Source organism: Megalobrama amblycephala, linkage group LG20 (genome assembly GCF_018812025.1).
Source record: "Megalobrama amblycephala isolate DHTTF-2021 linkage group LG20, ASM1881202v1, whole genome shotgun sequence".
Lineage (NCBI taxonomy): Eukaryota > Metazoa > Chordata > Actinopteri > Cypriniformes > Xenocyprididae > Megalobrama > Megalobrama amblycephala.
Genome location: NC_063063.1, coordinates 20,416,938 through 20,439,033, shown reverse-complemented (window position 1 = coordinate 20,439,033; position 22,096 = coordinate 20,416,938). Strand labels below are relative to the sequence as shown.

General features: G+C 34.8%; 3 protein-coding genes across 4 annotated transcripts; 1 reads left to right on the top strand and 2 right to left on the bottom strand.

Moving 5' to 3' along the window:
• Positions 1 to 4,269: 4,269 nt before the first annotated feature.
• On the bottom strand, positions 4,270 to 5,955 carry gall (galanin-like). Its single transcript, XM_048171101.1, has 6 exons — positions 5,502 to 5,955; positions 5,148 to 5,231; positions 5,002 to 5,056; positions 4,804 to 4,893; positions 4,570 to 4,623; positions 4,270 to 4,483 (listed from the first exon to the last, which is right to left on the bottom strand). Exons 2-6 carry the CDS (start codon positions 5,229 to 5,231, stop codon positions 4,425 to 4,427), a joined length of 342 nt encoding a protein of 113 aa, XP_048027058.1. The 5' UTR covers positions 5,502 to 5,955; the 3' UTR covers positions 4,270 to 4,424.
• A 2,072-nt stretch (positions 5,956 to 8,027) lies between these two features.
• On the top strand, positions 8,028 to 19,497 carry cd37 (CD37 molecule). 2 transcript variants are annotated; one of them, XM_048171363.1, is made up of 12 exons: positions 8,028 to 8,172; positions 8,875 to 8,942; positions 9,154 to 9,217; positions 9,316 to 9,443; positions 9,654 to 9,728; positions 9,947 to 10,054; positions 11,370 to 11,555; positions 11,644 to 11,727; positions 15,322 to 15,394; positions 16,362 to 16,429; positions 17,083 to 17,214; positions 19,198 to 19,497. In XM_048171363.1, exons 2-9 carry the CDS (start codon positions 8,877 to 8,879, stop codon positions 15,391 to 15,393), a joined length of 783 nt encoding a protein of 260 aa, XP_048027320.1. In that variant the 5' UTR covers positions 8,028 to 8,172; positions 8,875 to 8,876; the 3' UTR covers position 15,394; positions 16,362 to 16,429; positions 17,083 to 17,214; positions 19,198 to 19,497. The 2 variants fall into 2 exon arrangements, with proteins under 2 accessions (XP_048027320.1, XP_048027319.1); XM_048171362.1 differs by having other exon boundaries at positions 8,029 to 8,172; positions 15,322 to 15,425.
• A 558-nt stretch (positions 19,498 to 20,055) lies between these two features.
• Positions 20,056 to 22,094, bottom strand: gjz1 (gap junction protein zeta 1). The gene is made up of 2 exons (XM_048171616.1): positions 21,395 to 22,094; positions 20,056 to 21,213 (listed from the first exon to the last, which is right to left on the bottom strand). Exon 2 carries the CDS (start codon positions 21,165 to 21,167, stop codon positions 20,478 to 20,480), a length of 690 nt encoding a protein of 229 aa, XP_048027573.1. The 5' UTR covers positions 21,168 to 21,213; positions 21,395 to 22,094; the 3' UTR covers positions 20,056 to 20,477.
• Positions 22,095 to 22,096: the final 2 nt, after the last annotated feature.

Sequence of the window (22,096 nt, the reverse complement as noted above, 5' to 3'; positions counted from 1 at the left end):
TATCATTCTCTTGTGAGTATAGGGGAGAAATGTAACCTGTTTTGATTAAGAATGCGGTTGTTTATAGACAGTAGATGTATATATGTAGTAGGCCTGGGTTTTTACATTTTATTTCCAATGTATCATGTTGCACAATGACCCACTATCTCATCCACTGACATACATAATAATAATAGGTCTAATCAGAGGTCGAATTGTAAAAAAAAATTCAAGGGGATATTCCCTGCAAACACGCCCCTTCGGGGCCCATCCTGGCTTTTTGCGGGCACAGTGCGCTAGGGCCAGCCCACACCAAACCTAAACAGGCAGAGTGCGGGCTTGCCCAGGCGAGGCCCACAGCTTTGGGCTCACTGCAGGCTCTCTTTTATTTTTTTAATGATATTTGACCGTTATTTTCATTAATGGTAAACGCTTGGCACCGTGCTGCCATGCATTTCATTTATGTTTTTTTGTTTTTTGTGTGTGTATAGTAGCTGAAAAGTATTTATAGAGAAACAGATTTATTGTTGCAGATTAATAGTCTGGGCCCTGTGTGGGCCTATTGAGGGCTTCCTGGGGGCTAAGTGAGGGCGGCCAGTGCTAAGGGGCCAACGTATTGCCAGTGAGCAAATTCTCAGGGGCCCTGCACTGGCAGCCTGCTGGGGGCCCTTAGGCTAGCCCTAAGTGGGCCCGTAAAGGGCCAACGCAGGCTTGTTGCAGGGTTTGTGGTCATCAATTATTTATATCATTGTAGTATTGGAGTGACCACCAGACTCTATCTTTCTTTCTCTCTCTCTCTCACACACACACACACACACACACACAGGCTTTAGTTCAATTAGGATATTTAAGTAACTTTATGAATGTAGACACTAGAAAAAAAAACATTCCTGGTGTGCATTTTGAGACAAAACAATGGCACTGACATATTTTAAGATTGTCAATACAAGTTGCTTTCAGTTAATAGCTCAAACATACATTTTAGTCTGGGACTATCTTAAAGGGTTAGTTCACCCAAAAATGAAAATTCTGTCATTTATTACTTACCCTCATGTCGTTCCACACCCGTAAGACGAAGATTAACGAAGGTCTTACGGGTGTGGAACAGTATGAGGGTAAGTAATAAATGACAGAATTTCCATTTTTGGGTGAACTAACCCTTTAAGCCTTGTCTGTGAAACTGTATTTCAGAAGACTGACGATAAAAACCATGATCAAAAAACAAACTAAAATGACAAATACAGATAGGCCTATGATGAGCAATCAGCATATGAATCTCAACAATGGTGACAACAAAATATTTATATAATAACTCTGGACTCACAAAAAGCAGGCAGAATAAAAACCACAGCAAAAAATAAAAGCGAATAGTTCGAATTAAAGAAAATAGGTGTGTTCCAGAGTTGGGTATAACGCGTTACATAGTAACGCGTTACTGTAGTCTAATTACTTTCCCTGATAACGCATTACATTTTAAATTTATGTAATTTGATTACAGTTAGGCCTACTGATGTCAATAAAATTACGTTACTTGCGTTACAAGAAAAAAAAAAAAAAAAAGGTAAAGTGCTAAAAAAAAAAGGTAAACGTGATTTCTAAAGAAATCACGTTTGGCGCGGATGCGTCATTATGAATCACCGGAGAACGCGTGGAGGAGAATACCCGCTCCCAAGACGAGCGTGGTCCAACCTCCTAAACAAGCTAGATTGGATTTTTAGGCGATTTGTTCAGGATCGGGAGAGAAGGTCACTTCTGAACAATACTGTTTTCAAATGTTATTATAAATGTTTTCAGCATTTTTTTCCTGTCTTTAATGCAGTTACATACAAACATAAACACAGTTAAGATACCACACACATACATGCTACACACAGCAAGGAATGTTTAAGCTGTGTCCGAAACCGCTCACTCGTTCTCCGATTCACTAATCCCTATATAGTGTATGTCATCTGAGTGCACTATATCTGCAAAGAGTGAACGAAATGAAGTGAGTAAATTCGAAAGCTGATGTAGACTATAACTGTGCGTCGGAGAGCTGGAGCTGTCACAGAAACGGCTCAACGCGTGATAAAACTAGGCCTACTTTTATCCTACATGTTATTTTATAAAATAATATTAATAATAATCTTGATGACTTTATTTTGTAATCATACATACCTGCCAGCTTTGTAGTTTAATCGATTGAATGGTTTGTCATGCTTAATATGTGTTCATAATCATTAAATACTATTAAAAAAAAACGGCAAACAAAAATAAACATTAACAAGTGTACAATATTTCACATATATTTATTAATTTATATTTCATATATTTATAAGTTATTTTTAGTTTGTTAGAATCTCACACTCACAGATGACGTGGTCGTTGAGCGCCCTCAGGCGACTGTTATGATTGCATTTGAATGAATAAGCTACCTATAGATGATTAACGAATATTTTTAAGTCAAGTTGCTGTTTTCATACTTCTGTAATATTTTTCAGTCAATATGAAATTACAGAAAGAACTATGAGTTTCAGTTTGTTGCGTATTTTTGTAGGTTTCAAAGTAACTTGAATGTAAAGTAATTAGTAATCTGATTACTTTTTACATGCAGTAATCAGTAATGTAATCAAATTACAATTTTAATGTAGTAATTTGTAATTTGTAGTGGATTACTTTTTTTGAGTAACTTACCCAACAACCGATGCAACCGATCAGCGAGAGTATAGTCGCGTGCAGGCGTGAAGGAGATGAAAACGGAGACATGAAGTCAGACGCTTTCTGCTTCCCGTAGTGACACTCGCGCTGACAATGGGGTAATATGCACCCCAGATTGTTCGGGGTGCAAATTGGGCTCAAAATTGGACTTAGATAGCCTTGCATGAGGTGAATGCTCTGTAAAAGAATGCGTAATACAGCGTTTTTAGTCGTTTGCGCGGATCCATGTGAATCAGGAATTTTTGATAACGTTGTCATCTGTACAAAGAAACATTGTTAGTACGTTGTTGTCGTGTAAACGTACCTTTAGTGTTAGTTTTTCTCTTGCTGCTGAAATTGTGTTAGCTGTGGCAAGGGAACATGTGGTCAGGTGATGTTGACAACTTGATGCTGGAGAGGTTGTGTGAGGTTTAGTGGTCTAATCTTACACAGAGTGTTTGTTTTTTATTATGTAGATGTAATGCAGTTAATTTTTAACTTAATAATAGTCTGTTATAGAATGCATTGCGGCATGAAGCGTGTCATCATTGTTGAGATTTATATTTCTACGTAAGGGGGTCTATATGGTTGGAAAGATGCTGCAGCGGTCAACCTGAAGCTTTTACATGCACACCCACTGAAGCTAAGCAGTAGCAATAAGCTGTATTGTGTAAAGTGTGTCACCCTGGTCACAGCACATCATATACTGCCCAGTACCCCAATACACTTGTCATAAACTACTGAATTTTTTTATTTGAAAATAAATAAATAAAAATAAACCCCAGAAAACTGGGGCGAAAATAATTACATCACATACCATGCACTATTTTTAATGTTTTTGAAAAAAGTCTCATAGGCTCATCAAGGCTGCATTTATTTGATCAAAAATACAGAGAAAGAGTAATATTGTGAAATATTATTACAATTTAAAATAATGGTTTTCTATTTTAATAGTAACTAGCTACTTGAGTTGATTTTTCATTGGATACGTTTTAACTCTTACTCAAGTAACTATTAAAATGATTATTTTAAATTTTGAGTAAATATTTCTACAATTAGGCTACTTGTACTTTTAACTTGAGTAGTACAGTTTTTGGATACTCTACCCACCTCTGGTCTTGCGCATTTGGAACCATTTACAAGGATGTCATTTCCTTTATCTGCCACAAGATGGCGCCAAGTGTTAAATATTTGCTCTTTATTACATAGTCTACTTTTGAGATTGAAGAGAATGACATCCAAAACACATAGGACGCATTAGTATTCAAGAAATCTGGTCTGAAATAAATCTTGACCCAATATCCCTTTATTACACTTCATAGAAATATATACACTCCCACTAGCCTTTAAAAAATAATTTTTTGGGGCAAATCTTTTGAAATTATTTTGTCACTGTGTAAAGTCATACAAAATGTTTTTTGGAATCAATGAACTATTAGTTAATTAGCTATTTGTTAAAAAATGTCTGTTCGTAAATGGCTTTGGTGAAATTAACAGGTTTCATTAGTAGTTTTCACCTCTGATTGACCAACACATTGCTGCACCCAGATTACCACAATTTACTTTTTATATGGAATAAATATAAAAGGCTTTTTAAAACATTTGTCATGAAGTGCTTTATTTCAACTCTGAAGCAGGTAATTATGCACCAACAATGGTAAAGTGGTGAAAAGAGCCAAATCAGATTCATGGGGTATTAATATATGCAATTTACCAGTTTTAACTGCGTAATAAATAATGATAACAAAGGATGAAAACAGAGATATCTGTTATTGCTTCATATGGCCATTGATTAAAGAGCCACTAAAATCTTCAGCCATTCCCATTTCTGAAAGAGAAAAATAGTAATCATATTTTTTTTTCAGTTACAAGACATAAAAGGAAACAAATCAATGAAACTATTCTGAAATTCACCTTTTAATCGCAGATATGCAAGATGACCCAGCAGTGAGAGAAGATATGAATCATCTATGGTATAAGAAAAAAATGGACTACTTTAGAAAAATACTAACAACAATTAATTTAACAAAGAAGAATAATATTTAAGAATGGGACAGGATGGCAAATAGAAATGTACTAATATTTCAGATTATTCCTTAAGGTTGGATATTCATAATAAAACTAATTATAAATGCTTTAAGGACTGACTGTATGAAGATGTTGGTATGCTTGAACTCTCATTCCACACGTCTCTTTTGCCCGTAGCTCTGTGTCTTACATTAAGACTTCTGTGAGCATCTGCAAGAGGAGAACCACAACAATAAAGCAATAAAATCAATATTAAATGCAGTTAAAATACACATTTGCACAAAACTCTGTCTAATTGTTTGAATGCAATGCACTTACAAGGTCCTAGTAGGTACCCAGCACTGTGTAGAGTCCAGCCTTTTTTCTCTGGATTCTGTGGGATTAATAGAAAGACCCATAAAAGAGATGATGAAAAAACAATCATCTATCTTGTTGAGCCCAAGAAGAGGTAATAGAAGATGTACCGTGAGGGTCATGCCATGGATCCTTGAGAGATGTGCAGTAAAGACACAGAGAGAGATGCAGAGTAGAGCACAATTTGTCTGCATCTGTACAAAAAAAAAAAACAGTACATGTAACATGTGCATCCAAACTGTAAAACAAACCATGTTATTTGAAAGTGGGAAAAAAGCTTACAACAATTGCTGTTATATGTAAAGGTAGTGTTAGTTAGGTGTTTACCAAGCAACTAGACTGACTGAGTTTATTTTTGTGATGTTTTATTATAATTATAACCTCATTCTATAAGGAACTTTTAACACACAATCCTGATAATAGTACAGTTGTTAAAACATAAACACAACACAAATAACACTTACCTTCTAAGAGAACAGTTGTGGTTTATAAATATTAATAAAAAAAACAAAATCAGAATTCCAGGAAAAAAGAGACAGCCTGTAACCTTCAAATAACAGGGTTGCTGCAGGTGTGTGTCTGAATGAGGGACAGTCTGTCTTTTATACACCCAGCAGCATACAGCATATTAACATAATGAAACTCTATTAGTACGATGTTCATTTGTTCATTTCCCATAATTACTGGTGTTGTTTACAGAGACGGGAGAGGGAGGAAGGACAGAGAATGATGAGACAGAATTAATCAGACTGTTTGCAAGGTTATACAGTACAGGAGGGAAAGAGAGAAGGAATAGTTCAATAAAATAGTGCATCTAAAAAAAAATGTTTACTTGATATCTATCTATCTAATCTATCCAGTTAACAAAAATATGTTCTAAATACAGTTGTGGTCAGAATTATTGGCACCCTTGGTAAATATGATCAAAGATGACAATAAAAATAAATCTGCATTGTTTATCCTTTTGATCTTTAATTTATAAAATTAGCAAAAATCTAACCTTTCATTGAAGGAAAAGAATTGAAAGTGTGGGGCGGGGGAGGTCACATTATAAAATAAATGTTTTCTCCAAAACATGTTGGTCACATTTATTGGCACCCCTAGAATTTTTTATGAGTAAAATATCTCTGAAGTATATTCCCATTCATATTTACATTTTTTAGTACACCAGGGTGATCATGAACATGTCCAGCCATGACTTCCTGTTCCACAGGAGTACAAACATGAGGAAACACAAAGGCCAAATTCCCTTAATCATTCATCACAATGAGTAAAACCAAAGAATATAGTTCTGATGTGCAGCAAAAGATTGTTGAGTTTCACAAAATAGAAAGTGGCTGTAAGAAAAAAGCATTGAAAATCCCCATTTTAACTATCAGGGCAATAATTAAGACATTCCAATCAACTAAAGATGTTAAAAATCTGCCTGGAAGAGGACGAGTGTCTAAATTGTAGTAATGCATGGTGAGGAGGAAAGTTTGAGTGGCCAAAGACTCTCCAAGGATCACAGCTGGAGAATTGCAGAGATTAGTTGAGTCTTGAGTCTAAGAAAGCCTAAAAAAAATGATCAAACAGCACCTACATCCCCACAAGTTGTTCAGGAGGGTTTCAAGAAAAATCCTCTGCTCTCATCCAGAAACAATCTCCAGTATATTAAGTTCTCAGACATGTCAGGAACTTCAAAAGGGACCGGCTTCTATGGTCAGATGAAACTAAAAAAAGAGCTTTCTGGGAGCAAACCCACCAGATGGGTTTGGTGCACACATGGATAAAAAGTACCCCATGTCCACGGTTAAATATACTGCTGGATCTGCTGTGGGCCTATTTTTATGCTGGAGGTCCTGGACATCTTGTTCAGATACATGGTATCAAAATACCAAGAAATAAAAAAGTCAAAACCTGAACGCATCCAATAATGGAATAATAGAAATCCATGGTTGGATCTTCCATCAGGACAATGATCCAAAACAAACATCAAAACCAACACAAAAATGTGTCACTGAGCACAAAACGAAGCTTCTGCCATGGCCATCTCAGTCCTCTGACCTGAACCCTAAAGAAAATGAGTGGAGTGAACTGAAGAGAAGAAGCACCAACATGGAGCTGGGAATCTGAAGGATCTGCATGAAGGAATGGTCTCTGATCTCTTATCAGGTGTTCTCCAAACTCATCAAGCATTATAGAAGACGACTCAGAGCTGTTATCTTGGCAAAAGGAGGTTGCAAAAAGTATTGAATGAAATTATCTATCTATCTGTCTGTCTGTCTGTATACTCTTAAACTTGTGTCTCTGATCATGAGGCAATATTGAAATCCATTTCAATCCATGATGCTTTCCTCCATTTAATAACAGCACTTTGCCCTAGATATAATTACAGCACCTACTGCCCTTTCTATCCATTAACAGGGAAGCCCTAAAACATTCCACCTAATTATCTACCACTAATTGTGCTAAAGCTGTATTTGGGGCGGGGGTGGGGGGGACAGGCTGATCAGGAAGCTTGTTGAAACAGGGAATGAGAGCTGAAATTTCAAGCTCCTGTGGGAGGCATAATAGTGACCTCAGATGAATTAATCTTGATCTCTGCCCCTGTGTTTCATTTTCATGCACTCATCTGCTGTTAAGAACAGGTGTGCTCTTATATCTGAGGTCATTTCTTTTGTTCCCTCTCAGAAATCGATATCATGAAGTCTTAAGCACCATATGGGAATTGTTAGATGAAAACAAAAATTTGTTTTATAAATGTCAAATCAATTGCATTTTCTAAATCTTGCAGCCTGTGAAAAACATGAAAACATCACAAAATGTCATAGCATGACAAATAATAATTTACATATTTCAAATTAAATGCTGCTGCTAATTCAGAAAGTAAGTGGGGATATGTGGATCTAAAAGGTGTACGAGTCTGTGACTAGGGCTGATATTTTATTTATGGTGGGTGTTCCTGTACACCTGCTTTCTACTGAAGTATAGTCAGTGATGCTTTACATACAGGCATGAACTCTCAAGCAATACAGCGAATCAGAATTGAACATTTTATTTATGCAAAATTTATTTTTACATGATCTCATGTGAGGCTGCCACATTTCCTTTACCCACCGTGTAATCTTACCGACTTTGCCCAGTTTGTTTAAGGTAAGTTTTACATCTTTATTTCATTGGTGAAACAGTTTATTCTGGAAAGCATTATAAGACATCAGTCAGATCATTAAAATGTTTTGATAAATGCCAATTAGATGCTATGTTATGAAACATTGTTTATCTGAGATACGATTTCCTGAAAAAACAGATTTTATTCCATAAATGTTTTTTTAAAAAAAAACTTTCTGGTTACAATAACATTATAAAAGGGGAGGAATAACAAAAAATCACTGGCTGTTTTAACCATCGAACAGGATGTAATCCTATAAAAAACACGAATTTACGTAACCCCCGAAGGATATATTCTCGAATTTTCATAACAGCAAACAAAGCACTTTTGTCCCATGTGCCTGCTAGTGCTTGAATAGTTAATGCATGCCTGTGTAAAACGATAGCTTTGGTTTCGTTACCATAGGCAAGGAAATACGAGAGTACAAGACACTTCCTGTACCCTGTTCTGTTTTTGTGCTTGAAGAGAGAAGCAGGGTTTTTTTTCTTTCCGGGCAACAAATCCATATAAACAAATACAAAAACAAATTTAACACACATGCTATTCTTAAAAAAAAAAGTACTGAACTGTGTGAAACTAACTTGATTTTTTTTGTTCTGTGAACAATAAAAGTGAAACAGTTCTTCTTGTCATCCTGTTTTCAGTGGTTCTCAGAAGATATTTATCTATTTATATTGTGCTTACAGATATGGCGTCTGAGTGCTGTCTCAGTCTCACCAAATACTTCCTATTTCTCTTCAACTTAATATTCTTTGTAAGTTGCATACGAGTCCTCAGACACATTTAACTGATCCAAAAGGAAATGAAATGAAATATACATAGCAAGAATATATTCAACAACACTTTCCTTGCAGCCTTATATAATACATGTTCCCTTTTTTCTCAACAAGGCAAAACTTTTACATTTTATAAAATGTACATGTCAAATTGCTGTTGAACAGGTTCTTTTTCTTCTTCTCATTTAGCTCTTAGGATCACTCCTCTTATCTTTGGGACTATGGATACTATTTTCAGAGACCAGCATTTTCAGTAAGTTTTATATTTATTTGAAGTGCTGTTTCGATTCTGTGTCTATTATTGATTGTATATTGCAAACTATTAAAGCATTTGCTCCATGTGTTTTGCAGTGCCCCCTTCCTACATTTCAGTCTCTCTCTTCTCCTACTTGCTGATCATCAGTGGCTCTGTGACCATGTCATTAGGCTTCATTGGATGTCTGGGTTCTCTGAAGACTGTCAAATGTCTGCTGGCAATTGTGAGTTTTCAGACAAACAAAACATTTGCATCATTTAACATACTCTTTATCCTTAAAAAAAGGTTTTTTGGTAGGACAACTCCTAAAATGTTAGTCACCAGCCTCTTGGGAATTGTGCATGTTTTTGGTACTTGTGATTGTAATGCAGCAGTAAGTTGATCTGCTCCACTGAGCTGTAGCAGTATTAAAATGAGCTTCATTTATCTGCAGTATTTCATCCTGCTCACAGTTCTTCTCGCGGCTCAGATAGTGGGTGGGGTTCTTTTCTACACCCAGAAGAGTGAGGTAACTCAAGCATGCAGATCTGCAGTCCCACCCTGTTTGGCGTTGGGCTTTTTATACACATCCACCACATTACTTAATTAATCATCTTTGGTGTCAAGCTTTTAATCAGTTTGATTAATTTCCATTTTTGAAATCTTATATGTCTATGAAGCCAATACTTCAGATAAAATCATGACCAAAACATCTTTAACTTGTTTTTCCCCCTTTCTCTTAATCAGTTGGTCGGTTCACTAAAGGATCATACTTTTGATCTAATAAAGACATTTAAAAACAATAACTCCAGTCTCCAGGGTTTTAAACAGACTCTAGAGTACATTCAGATGAAGGTAAGAGAAACGGCACATGGCAGTACACAACAAAAAGAAAAATATATATGAGAAAACTTTACATAAAACTGACTAAATTTTCAAGTACATAATCTTTTTTCAAGTACATTTTACACATGGAATTAAGTAAAAGTAATGAAGTGATTTTTATTTAATTCATCTTAATTTTAGGCATTTATAGTTTGTCACTGAACTGACATTAAAGGGTTAGTTCACACAAAAATGAAAATTCTGTCATTAATTATTCTCCCTCGTATTGTTCCAAACCTGTAAGACTTTTGTTGTTTATCTTTGGAACTCATATGAATATATTTTTAATGAAATCTGAGAGATTTCTGTTCCTCCATTGACAGCCTACGGATCTACCACTTTCAAGGCCCAGAAAGGTAGTAAAGACATCATAAAAGTAATCCATGTATTCCGGTGGTTTAACTTAAATTTTATGAAGCAACGCGAATGCGAATGCTTGTGCAAAAAAACAAAAAGCAAACATAATATACCACTTTATTTACAAAAATATTAGCTAAACTCCAATGTGCATTCATGAGAGCACTACGACGTATGTTTTTTGTGTTGACGCGTGAGTCTGATGTGAGATTGCATGATCGTGCATTGGAGATTAATATTTTGTAAATAAAGTGGTAAATTATGGGTTATGGGCACTCACGTCGCTTCAGAAAATTGAGGTTAAACCACTAGAATCACATGGATTACTTTAATGATGTCTTTACTACTTTTGTGGGCCTTGAAAGTGGTAGTTGCGTATGCTGTCAATGGAAAGCTCCCATATTTCATTAAAAAGATCTTCATTCAGTTCTGAAGATGAACTAATGGTTTGGAACGACATGAGGGTGAGTTAATGATGACAGAATCTTTGGGTGAACTAACCCTTTAATGCCACAAAAATGAATTATGTAGTCCCGACACAAATTGATTTTACATATGTAAGTGAGCTGAAAAGAATTTTGTGTAGCTTTAGCTCATTTTAGTTAATTAAACAAGCAGCAAAAATGATTTTTCCCCCATGCCAGGGATCAGAGCAGTTTCGGCCCACTTTTGGATAATAGGACATCTCATTCATCTTATAAAATTTTAAGAGGTGTTTGACTACAAAAGTAGCTTCCATGAAGATGCAATATTTCTAAAATAGAGCTCTAAATAAAATTATCAGCATAATACATGCCACGTAATGCATAATACATTCTACAGTCCAGAGGTGCTGTTATATGCCATGATATCAGTAGAACTTGAAAGCAAACTTTGACAGTTATTGGGAAGTCTGAAACAAAATATCACCTCCATTATATCTTTGCAGACCAAATGCTGTGGTTGGCAAGGGAAACAGGACTGGGAGGATTCTATACCTTGTTCCTGCGTCTACACAAGCAATGTCACTGTCAATGCAACGCATAAAACCGAAGCTCCAATGTTTCTCCAATGTTCCACATGTTTCTCAAATGTTTCCATTTCGAATAACACTGTATGCTCAATTTATGAGCAGGTACGGTTTCAGCTCTGCCCCATAATCATTTTATAAATTGTGTTCCAACATAAAAAATTCAGTTGTACCTCTTTTCTCTCTCTCAAAGGGTTGCAGTGACACTATAAAAAAGTGGCTGGATGAAAATGTTCTCTTCATTTTGGTGGTTATTTTGACCATTTCTGTGGTGGAGGTAAGCAAGCTGTCGCCAAACACATTAAACCCAATTCAGAATTAGAGTTAATGAGAATAGATTTAGTATAACGGGAGGAATTAATGGTGTTGATGAAGGTTTTATTTCCCACCTCTGGCCATATGTCTCATAGTGTCTTCAGTGGATTTGTCTGGTATCTTACTGTTGCCTTAATCGCACACACCGTTGCTGCCCTAGAAGGTCACATGGCAGCCATGTTCAGCTATCCAGGTCTCAGTTTGTTACTAGTGTGGTGTGGTTGAGTGCTTCATTTTTGCATGGATGCACAGTTAATGTATAGTTGGTATCACCCATAAAGTCTGGAATACAATACACACATTTTAAAACACTTGGCATCATTGCCAACTTTGTAAATGGTTACAGAGAAAAACTGGACTTCATACAACGACTGAGGATCACACAAAATAAGATTACCAGACACTACCAACCCTTACAAAAAAGACGTTTATTTAAGTTTTCTATTAGTATACTTCTTTTAAACTAAAAACAAGAAAGTATACTTTCAGTCTACTTTTCAGAATTATACTTTATGTACTTCTCAGAAATATACCTAAAATTGCACTTAAGTATAATTGACTTATACTGACAGAAAAGTCTAAGTATATTTGTATGTTTGTATATTTTAAGTATATTAAAAGTATAATTAAGTATTCAAAGTATACTTGACTTGTAGTTTTGTTTAATATTTTGATTGAGTAGGCTAAATATACATTGTTTAATAATATATATTTATAAAGAAAAGAGATATCTTCCTAATTCTGAGTATCTGCATTTTTGTAGGCTAGTTCACTGTAGTGTACATAGGAATTTACTTCAAATCTACTCTTTCCTGAATTTTTCTAGCTATCCATGTTTTCATTGTTGTACGGTAGGGGGCGCCATTAAGCATCTTCTAGTACAGAATCTTCGATCAAAACACAGAAGAAGAAGAAGAAGAAGAAGAAGAAGAAGCAAGTGATAGAAGATTGTTTACACAAATGTAAAATCTCAAAAATCACAATTTTAAATCACAACTGCCTAATGTTACTGAGAGAAATGATGAATCCATAATAAGGAAACGACTGTGAAGCTATGATCTACTCCTTCTGTGTTTTGATCATCATTCTGAATCTGATCCAGGTGTAGTCTTTGACAAAAAAATTCTATTTTCTCAACTTTTTGTTTGAAATGTTGCCTGAAACTTACCCACATTCAAGTGTTGATAAAAAGAATGCATGCAATAACATGTTTTTAAAATTAAAATACAGTTAAAGATATATCTCAGTATAAACTAAACTAAACTAACTAAATTGGAGCATAGTAGCCTAGTATACTGAAAGTGCAAAAATAATATAGTAAACTATAAGTATGATGTTATGTTCACTTAAAGAAAACTTACAAGTATACTTGCAGTATAAAACTAGTAGTTTACTGAGAGTACACTCCAAAGTGTACTTTCATAAGCTAATAAATGTACTGCTAGTATTAAAATAGTAATTAATATACTCATAACAAGTTTATTTGTAGTACAGATGCAGTACAAATGAGAAACGTAGTTGTGAACTAGTTGTGCAATTAAAGTTCACTGCTGTTACACTTATAGTACACTTACATGTATACTTCATTTGGGCCAATTTAGTCCCAAACAGTATTGAAATATTACATTTACATGTTTACTACTAGTACACATTGATATTAGTATACTTACTACATAAAGTATACTTAAAAATATACATGAACATAACTTAAGTAGGCTATACTTCATAAAATTAACTTCTTTTTCGTAAGGGAAACTTTCAAGTCCTTTTGAACACAACAAACTGTATTCCAGCTTTAAGGGGTTTATTTTAGAATAATGAAATACTGAGTGAACATTATCCCACTTATTACACAGCTTTTTGCAAATATAAATGCGTGGATATGAAATAATGACTAGAAATTACCTGTATATTATATTAAATCTTCCATTAAAGGTGCCCTAGATTCAAAAATTGAATTTACCTCGGCATAGTTAAATAACACGAGTTCAGTACATGGAAAAGACATACAGTGAGTCTCAAACTCAATTGTTTCCTCCTTCTTATATAAATCTCATTTGTTTAAAAGACCCACGAAGAACAGGCGAATCTCAACATAACACCGACTGTTACGTAACAGTCGGGGTGTACGCCCCCAATATTTGCATATGCCAGCCCATGTTCCCAACATTATGAAAGGCATTAGACAAGGGCAGCCAGTAACGTCTGGATCTGTGCACAGCTGAATCAACAGACTAGGTAAGCAAGCAAGGACAATAGCGAAAAATGGCAGATGGAGCAATAATAACTGACATGATTCATGATAACATGATATTTTTAGTGATATTTGTAAATTGTCTTTCTAAATGTTTTGTTAGCATGTTGCTAATGTACTGTTAAATGTGGTTAAAGTTACCATCGTTTCTTACTGTATTCACGGAGACAAGAGAGCCGTCGCTATTTTCATTATTAAACACTTGCAGTCTATATAATGCATAAACACAACTTCATTCTTTATAAATCTCTCCAACAGTGTAGCATTAGCCGTTAGCCACAGAGCACAGCCTCAAACTCATTCAGAATCAAATGTAAACATCAAAATAAACACTGTACTTACGCGATTAGACATGCTGCATGACGAACACTTTGTAGATCCATTTTGAGGGTTATATTAGCTGTTTGAACTTTTTTTATGTTGTTTAAGGCAAGCGCGAGCTCTTGGGGCGTGGAGCACGAGATTTAAAGGGCCACACACCCTGAATCGGCTCATTTCTAATTATGCCCCAAAATAGGCAGTTAAAAAAATTAATTTTAAAAAAAATCTATGGGGTATTTTGAGCTGAAACTTCACAGACACATTCAGGAGACACCTTAGACTTATGTTACATCTTTTTAAAAAAAGTTCTAGGGCACCTTTAAGGAATAAAAAAGTACAGTAAACATGCAAATCAATCGGCCTAGCAATAAGACGAACACTGCAATTAAAACTGAAGTTCCTTTTAAAAAAAAAAAAAAAAAGTGTTGAAGTGTTGAAGTGTTGCTATGGACATTGGTGAACATTATGGAATTTCTGACTGGTGAATGCTGCGAATGATCAGAATCGAGTATTGTAGAGTGCTGTGTAATATTAATGCATGGTTCTGCTTGGTTTGGAAATGACATAGTAACCATGAGAAACAGTATTGTTTCTCAGACTAGACATACAGCGCTATGGTCTTACATTTGGCTGTTTTAAATTTTCATGCGGTTTTGTTACTGTGTGACTTTGTTTTGTGAGCTCAGAGTTACAGAATATGATTGTACAAAGGTCTCAGTGGTTTCTTTCAATTGTATCTTTCCTCACAGAGATTTCACTGTGGAATACTGGCAAGGTATATGTTGTTTGTGCTGTTATAATAGTATAGTGTGTGGTGTGAAGATTCGTCAGTTGGCTTGGTCGCAACATTTGAATCTGCAATGTTTTCTTCAACGTTAATTGAGGGCATTGCCATAATTAGATATTATATTATTAATGGTTAACTGAATGGTTGAACCATGGATGGTTCATTTATGAAAAATATCTCTTTTTTTTTTGCAGATATGTGGTATGATCCTTTCGATGTGTCTGTATAAAGCGGGTTCTGTGGACTACAACACAATTTTCTACTAAGGTGACCAGGATCAGTGAGGGGAAAACGTCAAGTATTCATTTTCTTTCATTCATAAATTTGATGTTTTGTTGATGACTTTTTAAATGAGATTGTTATTTTTCTGTAAGGTATTTGATTGTTTTATACAGATATTTTTTTCTCTAAAAGACAGTCACTTGTTGATTTTCCATGTTATTTAGATGTGTGTTATAGTTTTTTCTGGTATTTGTTTATAAAATGTAAAATTAATTTGAACCTGATAATGATATAAACTTTAATTTCTTGATTCTCAAAATTTGTGCATGTGACTAAGAACTGTCTCATTTGTTCAGTTTAGCCAGCGGGTAAGAAAGGACTGGGAACATTAGGGTGTGACAGTGTAATATTTCACCATTGTTGTTCACACAAAGCAAATGACCTCAATACTGTGGCAATGTGTGAGATAGTTTTCATAATCATGTTTTTTTATATCTAAAATATATAACTTAAATTGTCCTTATATGCTGTTTTTATGTAAGATGACAAAAAGTATTATCTATTAGCAATTTAAAAAAATCTTTAAAGGTTTAGATTTAAGTAAAGTGTGTAAAGTGTATCCAAATACCCTTGAAAAACAGGGTAATTGTAATAAAACTGTTGCTAAAGGAAATAAAACATTTGATTTTATTATAAAGTTTGTTTTATGTTATAATGACTGTATTTATGTGTTTATTTAAACTGAGGATGTAAATGGTACATAGGACATGTAATACCCCATAGCAAGTTATTGTTAGGGCAGGGAGGAGGGCACTTGTTATCAGGTGTCATATATATATATACATGCTGTATTCATCTCCATGATTAATTCTTGGGCAAGTCTAAGAAGGTAAGAAAGATTATATCAGACTACAGTATTTCTTTACAGCAATTTTAGTCTTCATGTATAAATATATTGATTTTACATGTATTTTTTCATATTTAATCACTCACTATCATTCATTTCTGTCAGTTTGAAAAAGAAAGAAAAGATGGGATCCCGCACATTGCTTCTGATAATGATCTTAAGTGCCCTCTGTGGTGAGTGGAAAACAATTTTGACTGTTTTCAGAATCTCTTTGTAATACAATTAAATAAACAGGTTGTGCTTTTTATAATATCAGGTAATAAAAATTGGAGGGGAGCTTTTTTAGCTGCTGGTGGTGAGCTACACCGTAAAAAGTCATTTAACGCTTTGGAGTACAGGAGAATATTGCAGAATGGCTTGATTCCCAGAAATTCAAATGTATCTAAAGAGGAATGATCAGATGTTGTTTTTCAACAAGACAGTGTGCATGCTCAAATTGCAAAGACAACCAAGAAGTGGCTTGAGAAAAGTCCATCAGGCTCCTGTTTTGGTTGGAGTCCAGATTTGAACCCTATAGTGAATATTTGGTCTCACATTAAAATCAAACGAACTGGAAGACATTTTTCTAATTACTCATTAACTGTTTGAAGCCATTAACATTGAGTGGAACAACACTGACTCTTCTTCCTGTAAAAAGCTGTCTGCAAGTTGGGGAAGGCTATTCTATGCCAAGTTACTTAATCTAATTTCCTGGCCATTGATTTGTGATTTTATATTCTGAATTGTCAGATATTTTTTCCTATAATTGTAAGAAAATATAGAAGATTGCTTTTTATTATTATTATTTTCAATATTATTTTTACATTTCAAATTTGTGATCTCATAGTTGCGCAGGCACTGAGGTGCAACTACTGCAAGAAGATCAACAAAGAAGAACCCAACTGTAATGAGATAGAGGAGAGAGAATGCAGCAGTGGTCTCGATACCTGTGTTAGGATCAGAATGCATCCTCCAGCCTGTGAGTTGACCGTATTCATTTCCTCAGATACTAAAAAAAAAAAAAAAAATAGGATAATGCAGAAAAAATAGGATAGTGACTTACTTAAAGGATTAGTCCACTTTTAAATACACTTTTCCTGATAAATTTACTCACCCCCATGTCATCCAAGATGTTCATGTCTTTCTTTCGTCAGTCGAAAAAAAATGGTTTTTGAGGAAAACATTCCAGGATTTTTCTCCTTACAGAGGATTTCAATGGCTACCAACAGATTGAAGGTCAAAATTAGTTTCAGTGCAGCTTCAAGGGCTTTAAACGATACCAGATGAGTAATAAGGGTCTTATCTAGCGAATCGATCGGTCATTTTTGAAAAAAATACAACCGTTTATGCTTTATAAACAAAATATCGCATTGAACGTACTTTCCGCTTCCGCATTCTTCATAACGCTTACGCTGAATGTTCTACGCCTTCCCTATTCTACTTACGGAACGAACGCGGCGCCAGTTTCGTTTTTTTTCCGTAACTTGAATGGGGAAGGCATAGACATCATGATGTCTATGAGGGAAGGCGTAGGACATTCAGCGTAAGCGTTATGAAGAATGCGGAAGCGGAAAGTACGTTCAATGCGATATTTTATTTATAAAGCATAAACGGTTGTATTTTTTTTCGAAAATGACCGATCGATTCGCTAGATAAGACCCTTATTACTCATCTGATATCGTTTAAAGCCCTTGAAGCTGCACTGAAACTGTAATTTTGACCTTCAACCTGTTGGTAGCCATTGAAATCCACTGTAAGGAGAATAATCCTGGAATGTTTTCCTCAAAAACCTTCATTTCTTTTCGACTGACGAAAGAAAGACATGAACATCTTGGATGACATGGGGGGTGAGTAAATTTATCGGGAAAAGTGTATTTAAAAGTGGACTAATCCTTTAAAGGGATAGTTCACCAAAAGATGAAAATTATCCCATGATTTACTCACCCTCAGTCTTCACAACTGGAGAGAGAAGGCCTTTATTAACCTGTTAGCGTTCCACTGTATCACTTGTGGTAAACGTATCATTCAAAAGAGACCTTAGGAATGCAAAGGGGTTAACCCCCTGGAGCTGTATGGATTATTTTTATGATGGATGGATGCATTTTTTTGGCTTCAAAATGTGGCCCTCCCTTCACAACTATTATAAAGCTTGGAGGAGCAAGGATATTTTTTTGTGTTCATATGATAGAAGATCATATACACCTGATAGCTTGAGGGTGAGTAAATCATAAGGTAATTTTTAATTTTGGGTGAACTAACCCTTTAAAGGTAATAGAGAGGATTTTTTCGTCGACTGAGAATCCAAAGACTGTTACTGAGTTTTTGAAATGAGCGCATGCGTAAGAACAACCCCCCTCCATCACAGCTCACTTCAAAGGAACGCCTCCCAAAACTCGTAAACACTCGTATTGGAACACGAGTGTTTACCACCGGCATTTGCTGTGTCGTGTTTTTTGGATTCATTATGTCGGACTCACCGCAGGTAACTCATAATCTGCAGTTGTTACTCCTGTCTCCTGACAAAAACATTGCATGCGGCGCCTGTAGAGTGTGGAAAGTTACTGGAGAGCGCAGCCGCGCACGTCTCTCACAAGGAACGTCACGGCAGTGATTGACAAGCCAGAGGGCCAATCGTTTACGCGATCATCGGCTGATGTTTTTAAGGCCCTACCTCGTGCACAGATGATGTATATTAATATTATTCCTTTCAGTGCACCTAATAAATAGTCTTTTATCAGTTAGTAAAGACAGTTTCAAGTAATATTGCAAAAATGTATAAAACAAAACATCCTCTTTAGCACCTTTAAGTACTGCAGATTGCAGTTCATGTGTAAACCTGAGATACAGGTGCATCTTAATGATAAACCGATGAAGTCTAATGACAGTATTATTTTCAACCAGAGTATTCTTTTTCAACCCAAGAGCCTTTTGTGAAAGCTATTGTGTGCATTTCTTTTTGTAGACGGTGAGGTGCGCAGATGTGCCAAAGCTAAGGAGTGTGATCCTGCTGTGCCTCCTCAAGTGGAGAGATACTGCTGCAGCACAGACCTCTGCAACTGATCTGCTATTATCAGCCATATATATATTTTGCCATATGGTCTGTGATTATCTTATGCTTCTTAAAATGCTCAAAACATACAGCTAACATAGTTATTAATGTTCCTAAAGTTAATATATATGTACATTTCAGTAGAGATATTATAATGAAATAAATTCTGGCCAGCAAAAAAAAATAAAAATAAATTCTTTGTGTTTTCTGAAACATTTTTATATTGTTGTGTATTGTCAGAGATTTGAAAAGAACAAGTTGAACAGCCCAGTCAGCATTCACACAAAAAGATATGGACACACAAAAAAATGACTTCTCACCTAGCCCGAACACAACAAAACTGCAGACACAGAAACACCATGCAAAGCCAAAAAACATTTTCTTAACACATTTTTGTTCTAGCACTGCAAAAAAATATCTTTCTTACTCAGTATTTGTCTTGCTTTCAGTAAAATATCTAAACATTCTTAAATCAAGATACATTTATTTAAGCAGAATGACATAAGATATCGTTTTTTGTTTTTTTAAATTCTGTCAAAATTAAGTGACTTCATGCTTAAAACAAGAACAAATATCAATCAATGTGTAAGAAAAATAATCTAGTTTTCCCTTTGACTTAAGTTTATTTTTCTGACCCCACACTTGGAAATATATATATATATATATATATATATATATATATATATATATATATATATATATATATATATATATATATATGCAAAGTTTTTGAAAAATTACAATTCAATTACATTAAATAAAGATACGGTTACACTTTATATTAGGTGCCTAACTACTTTGTACTTACATCAAAAAATAAGTATAATAAAAACATTAGCTGATATTTGCTGGTGGTGTGGGTAGATTTAAGAGAAGGGTCAATAGTGTAATTATCGATGTAATTAACCACAGAAATTAATTACAGCTGTAATTACATGCAGGTATTTTTAAAATACAAATACAATGTAAAATCATGTATATACACAATAAGTACACTGTAACAAATTATTAATTTAAATGTTAGTACATAGTAGTTAAATACACTTAATATAAAGTGGAAAAAAATACAATAATATTAATTACAATATTGGGCACAGTAAGCCATAATGAAGCATTTCAGAAATAAATAAAAAAACTGAAGTTGCATTAATGCTAATATGCTTGTGTTCACCAAGAACCTTTTGTTAACCATTTCAGAGATAGTGGACTATTGAGTAGAAAAAAAACCCACTGCTTGTAATAATAACCAGGGCAGATATAAACAGCAGTGCATAGACAGACATTGTCTTTTCTGCTGCTCCTCGGACCACACACTGCTGTACTGAACATCCTTTAAAACTTAACTCACAAACATAAACCGACTTATCCAATTTAGGCAGAACCCAGAACAGCAAGACATACACGAACATAATCTCCACTACAATCCGCAGCATCAAGCTGAACAGGTACACCACCAGACTGCTTTTGCTCTTGTGGAGGTCTATCATCAGCCTACCACCAACAGTCATGGTGGGATCAATGACAGCTCCCTGCTCGCTTTCAGATTCCATTTCTTTCTCTTTCTTCTTCTGGAATGAAGATCGAAGATGGGAAGAAAAAAGCTCCATGAGAAGGACCGAGAGCACAAGAAGGATGAAGAGGAAATGCCATGCCATCACTATAGAACGGTCAAAGTGTTCATTAAAGCAAGCTTTAATGCAGAACTGTGAGCTGTTGTTACAGATGAAATCATCATTTAGGCTTTTCCATGGAAACTGAGCCAGAAAGATGGTCACTAGGCGGATGCAGAGCAAGCCGAACCACATGGTGCGACCTTTATAGGTGGCGGTGGAGTCCACCGCAGTACGGAGGATTGGGATGAGCCCGGTAACTATTGCTGCCATCGCTCTCTAGGGTGGATTCTTCTTTTTTACACAAATCAGAATGTATCTGTGCACATATAAAAAAAAAAAAGGGACAATTTATATAAATGTATAAAACTAGACAATTACAATTTATATAAAACTAGTTATATTAAAAATACACTATTTGGTACATTGTGTGATACATTAAACATGATTTCAAAACAGCAGTGTGGAATTTTATTTTAAAGAACATAAACCAAACGTACCTTTTTTTTTTAGAGGGAATGTGGTGTTTGTCCAATGCTGAAGTTGTTGTCATTTTTGAGCTTCACTAAATATATAGCCTGCTAAACTGTATGTGTCATCAAAAATGGTTTCTCACACATAGGTCTTTTCTTAGCTTTTTTTTTTTTCTTCACTTAGGGTTAGGGCCTAAGATATCAAATGCAAGTTTTTGTCTTGAACTATAATATTTAAGCACAGTTTAAATGTTAAAATTTGAATACAAGGGCATTCATCACCACCGGTTAACATTTTTGACACACCTACTAATTATAAATAATAATAGTTTAATAACTTATTTCCACAATTTATATAAACAGTATAATCAAAGTCATCAAACCTATGAAACTGGAACTTGTTGGCTGGTTTCTTTCATCATCCATGCCTACTCATCCATTTATTAAAAAAAATAAATAAATAAATTACAATAAATAATTTTTTTTTTTTTTTTAAAGAAAATTTTGTATAGAAAGACATATCTGAGTACTAATATTTGTCAACAAACATTTTTAATATCATAGGAATCAAAACTTGATTAAGTCAAGTGTGTCCAAACTTGTGACTAATATTGTAAATGAAACCATTTATAAATATCATGAATATCACAATACACCAAACAGCCAAAAATCCATAAAATAAAATAATGGGGGTACGGATAAAGAACAAGAGGCGATATTGTTTAACTT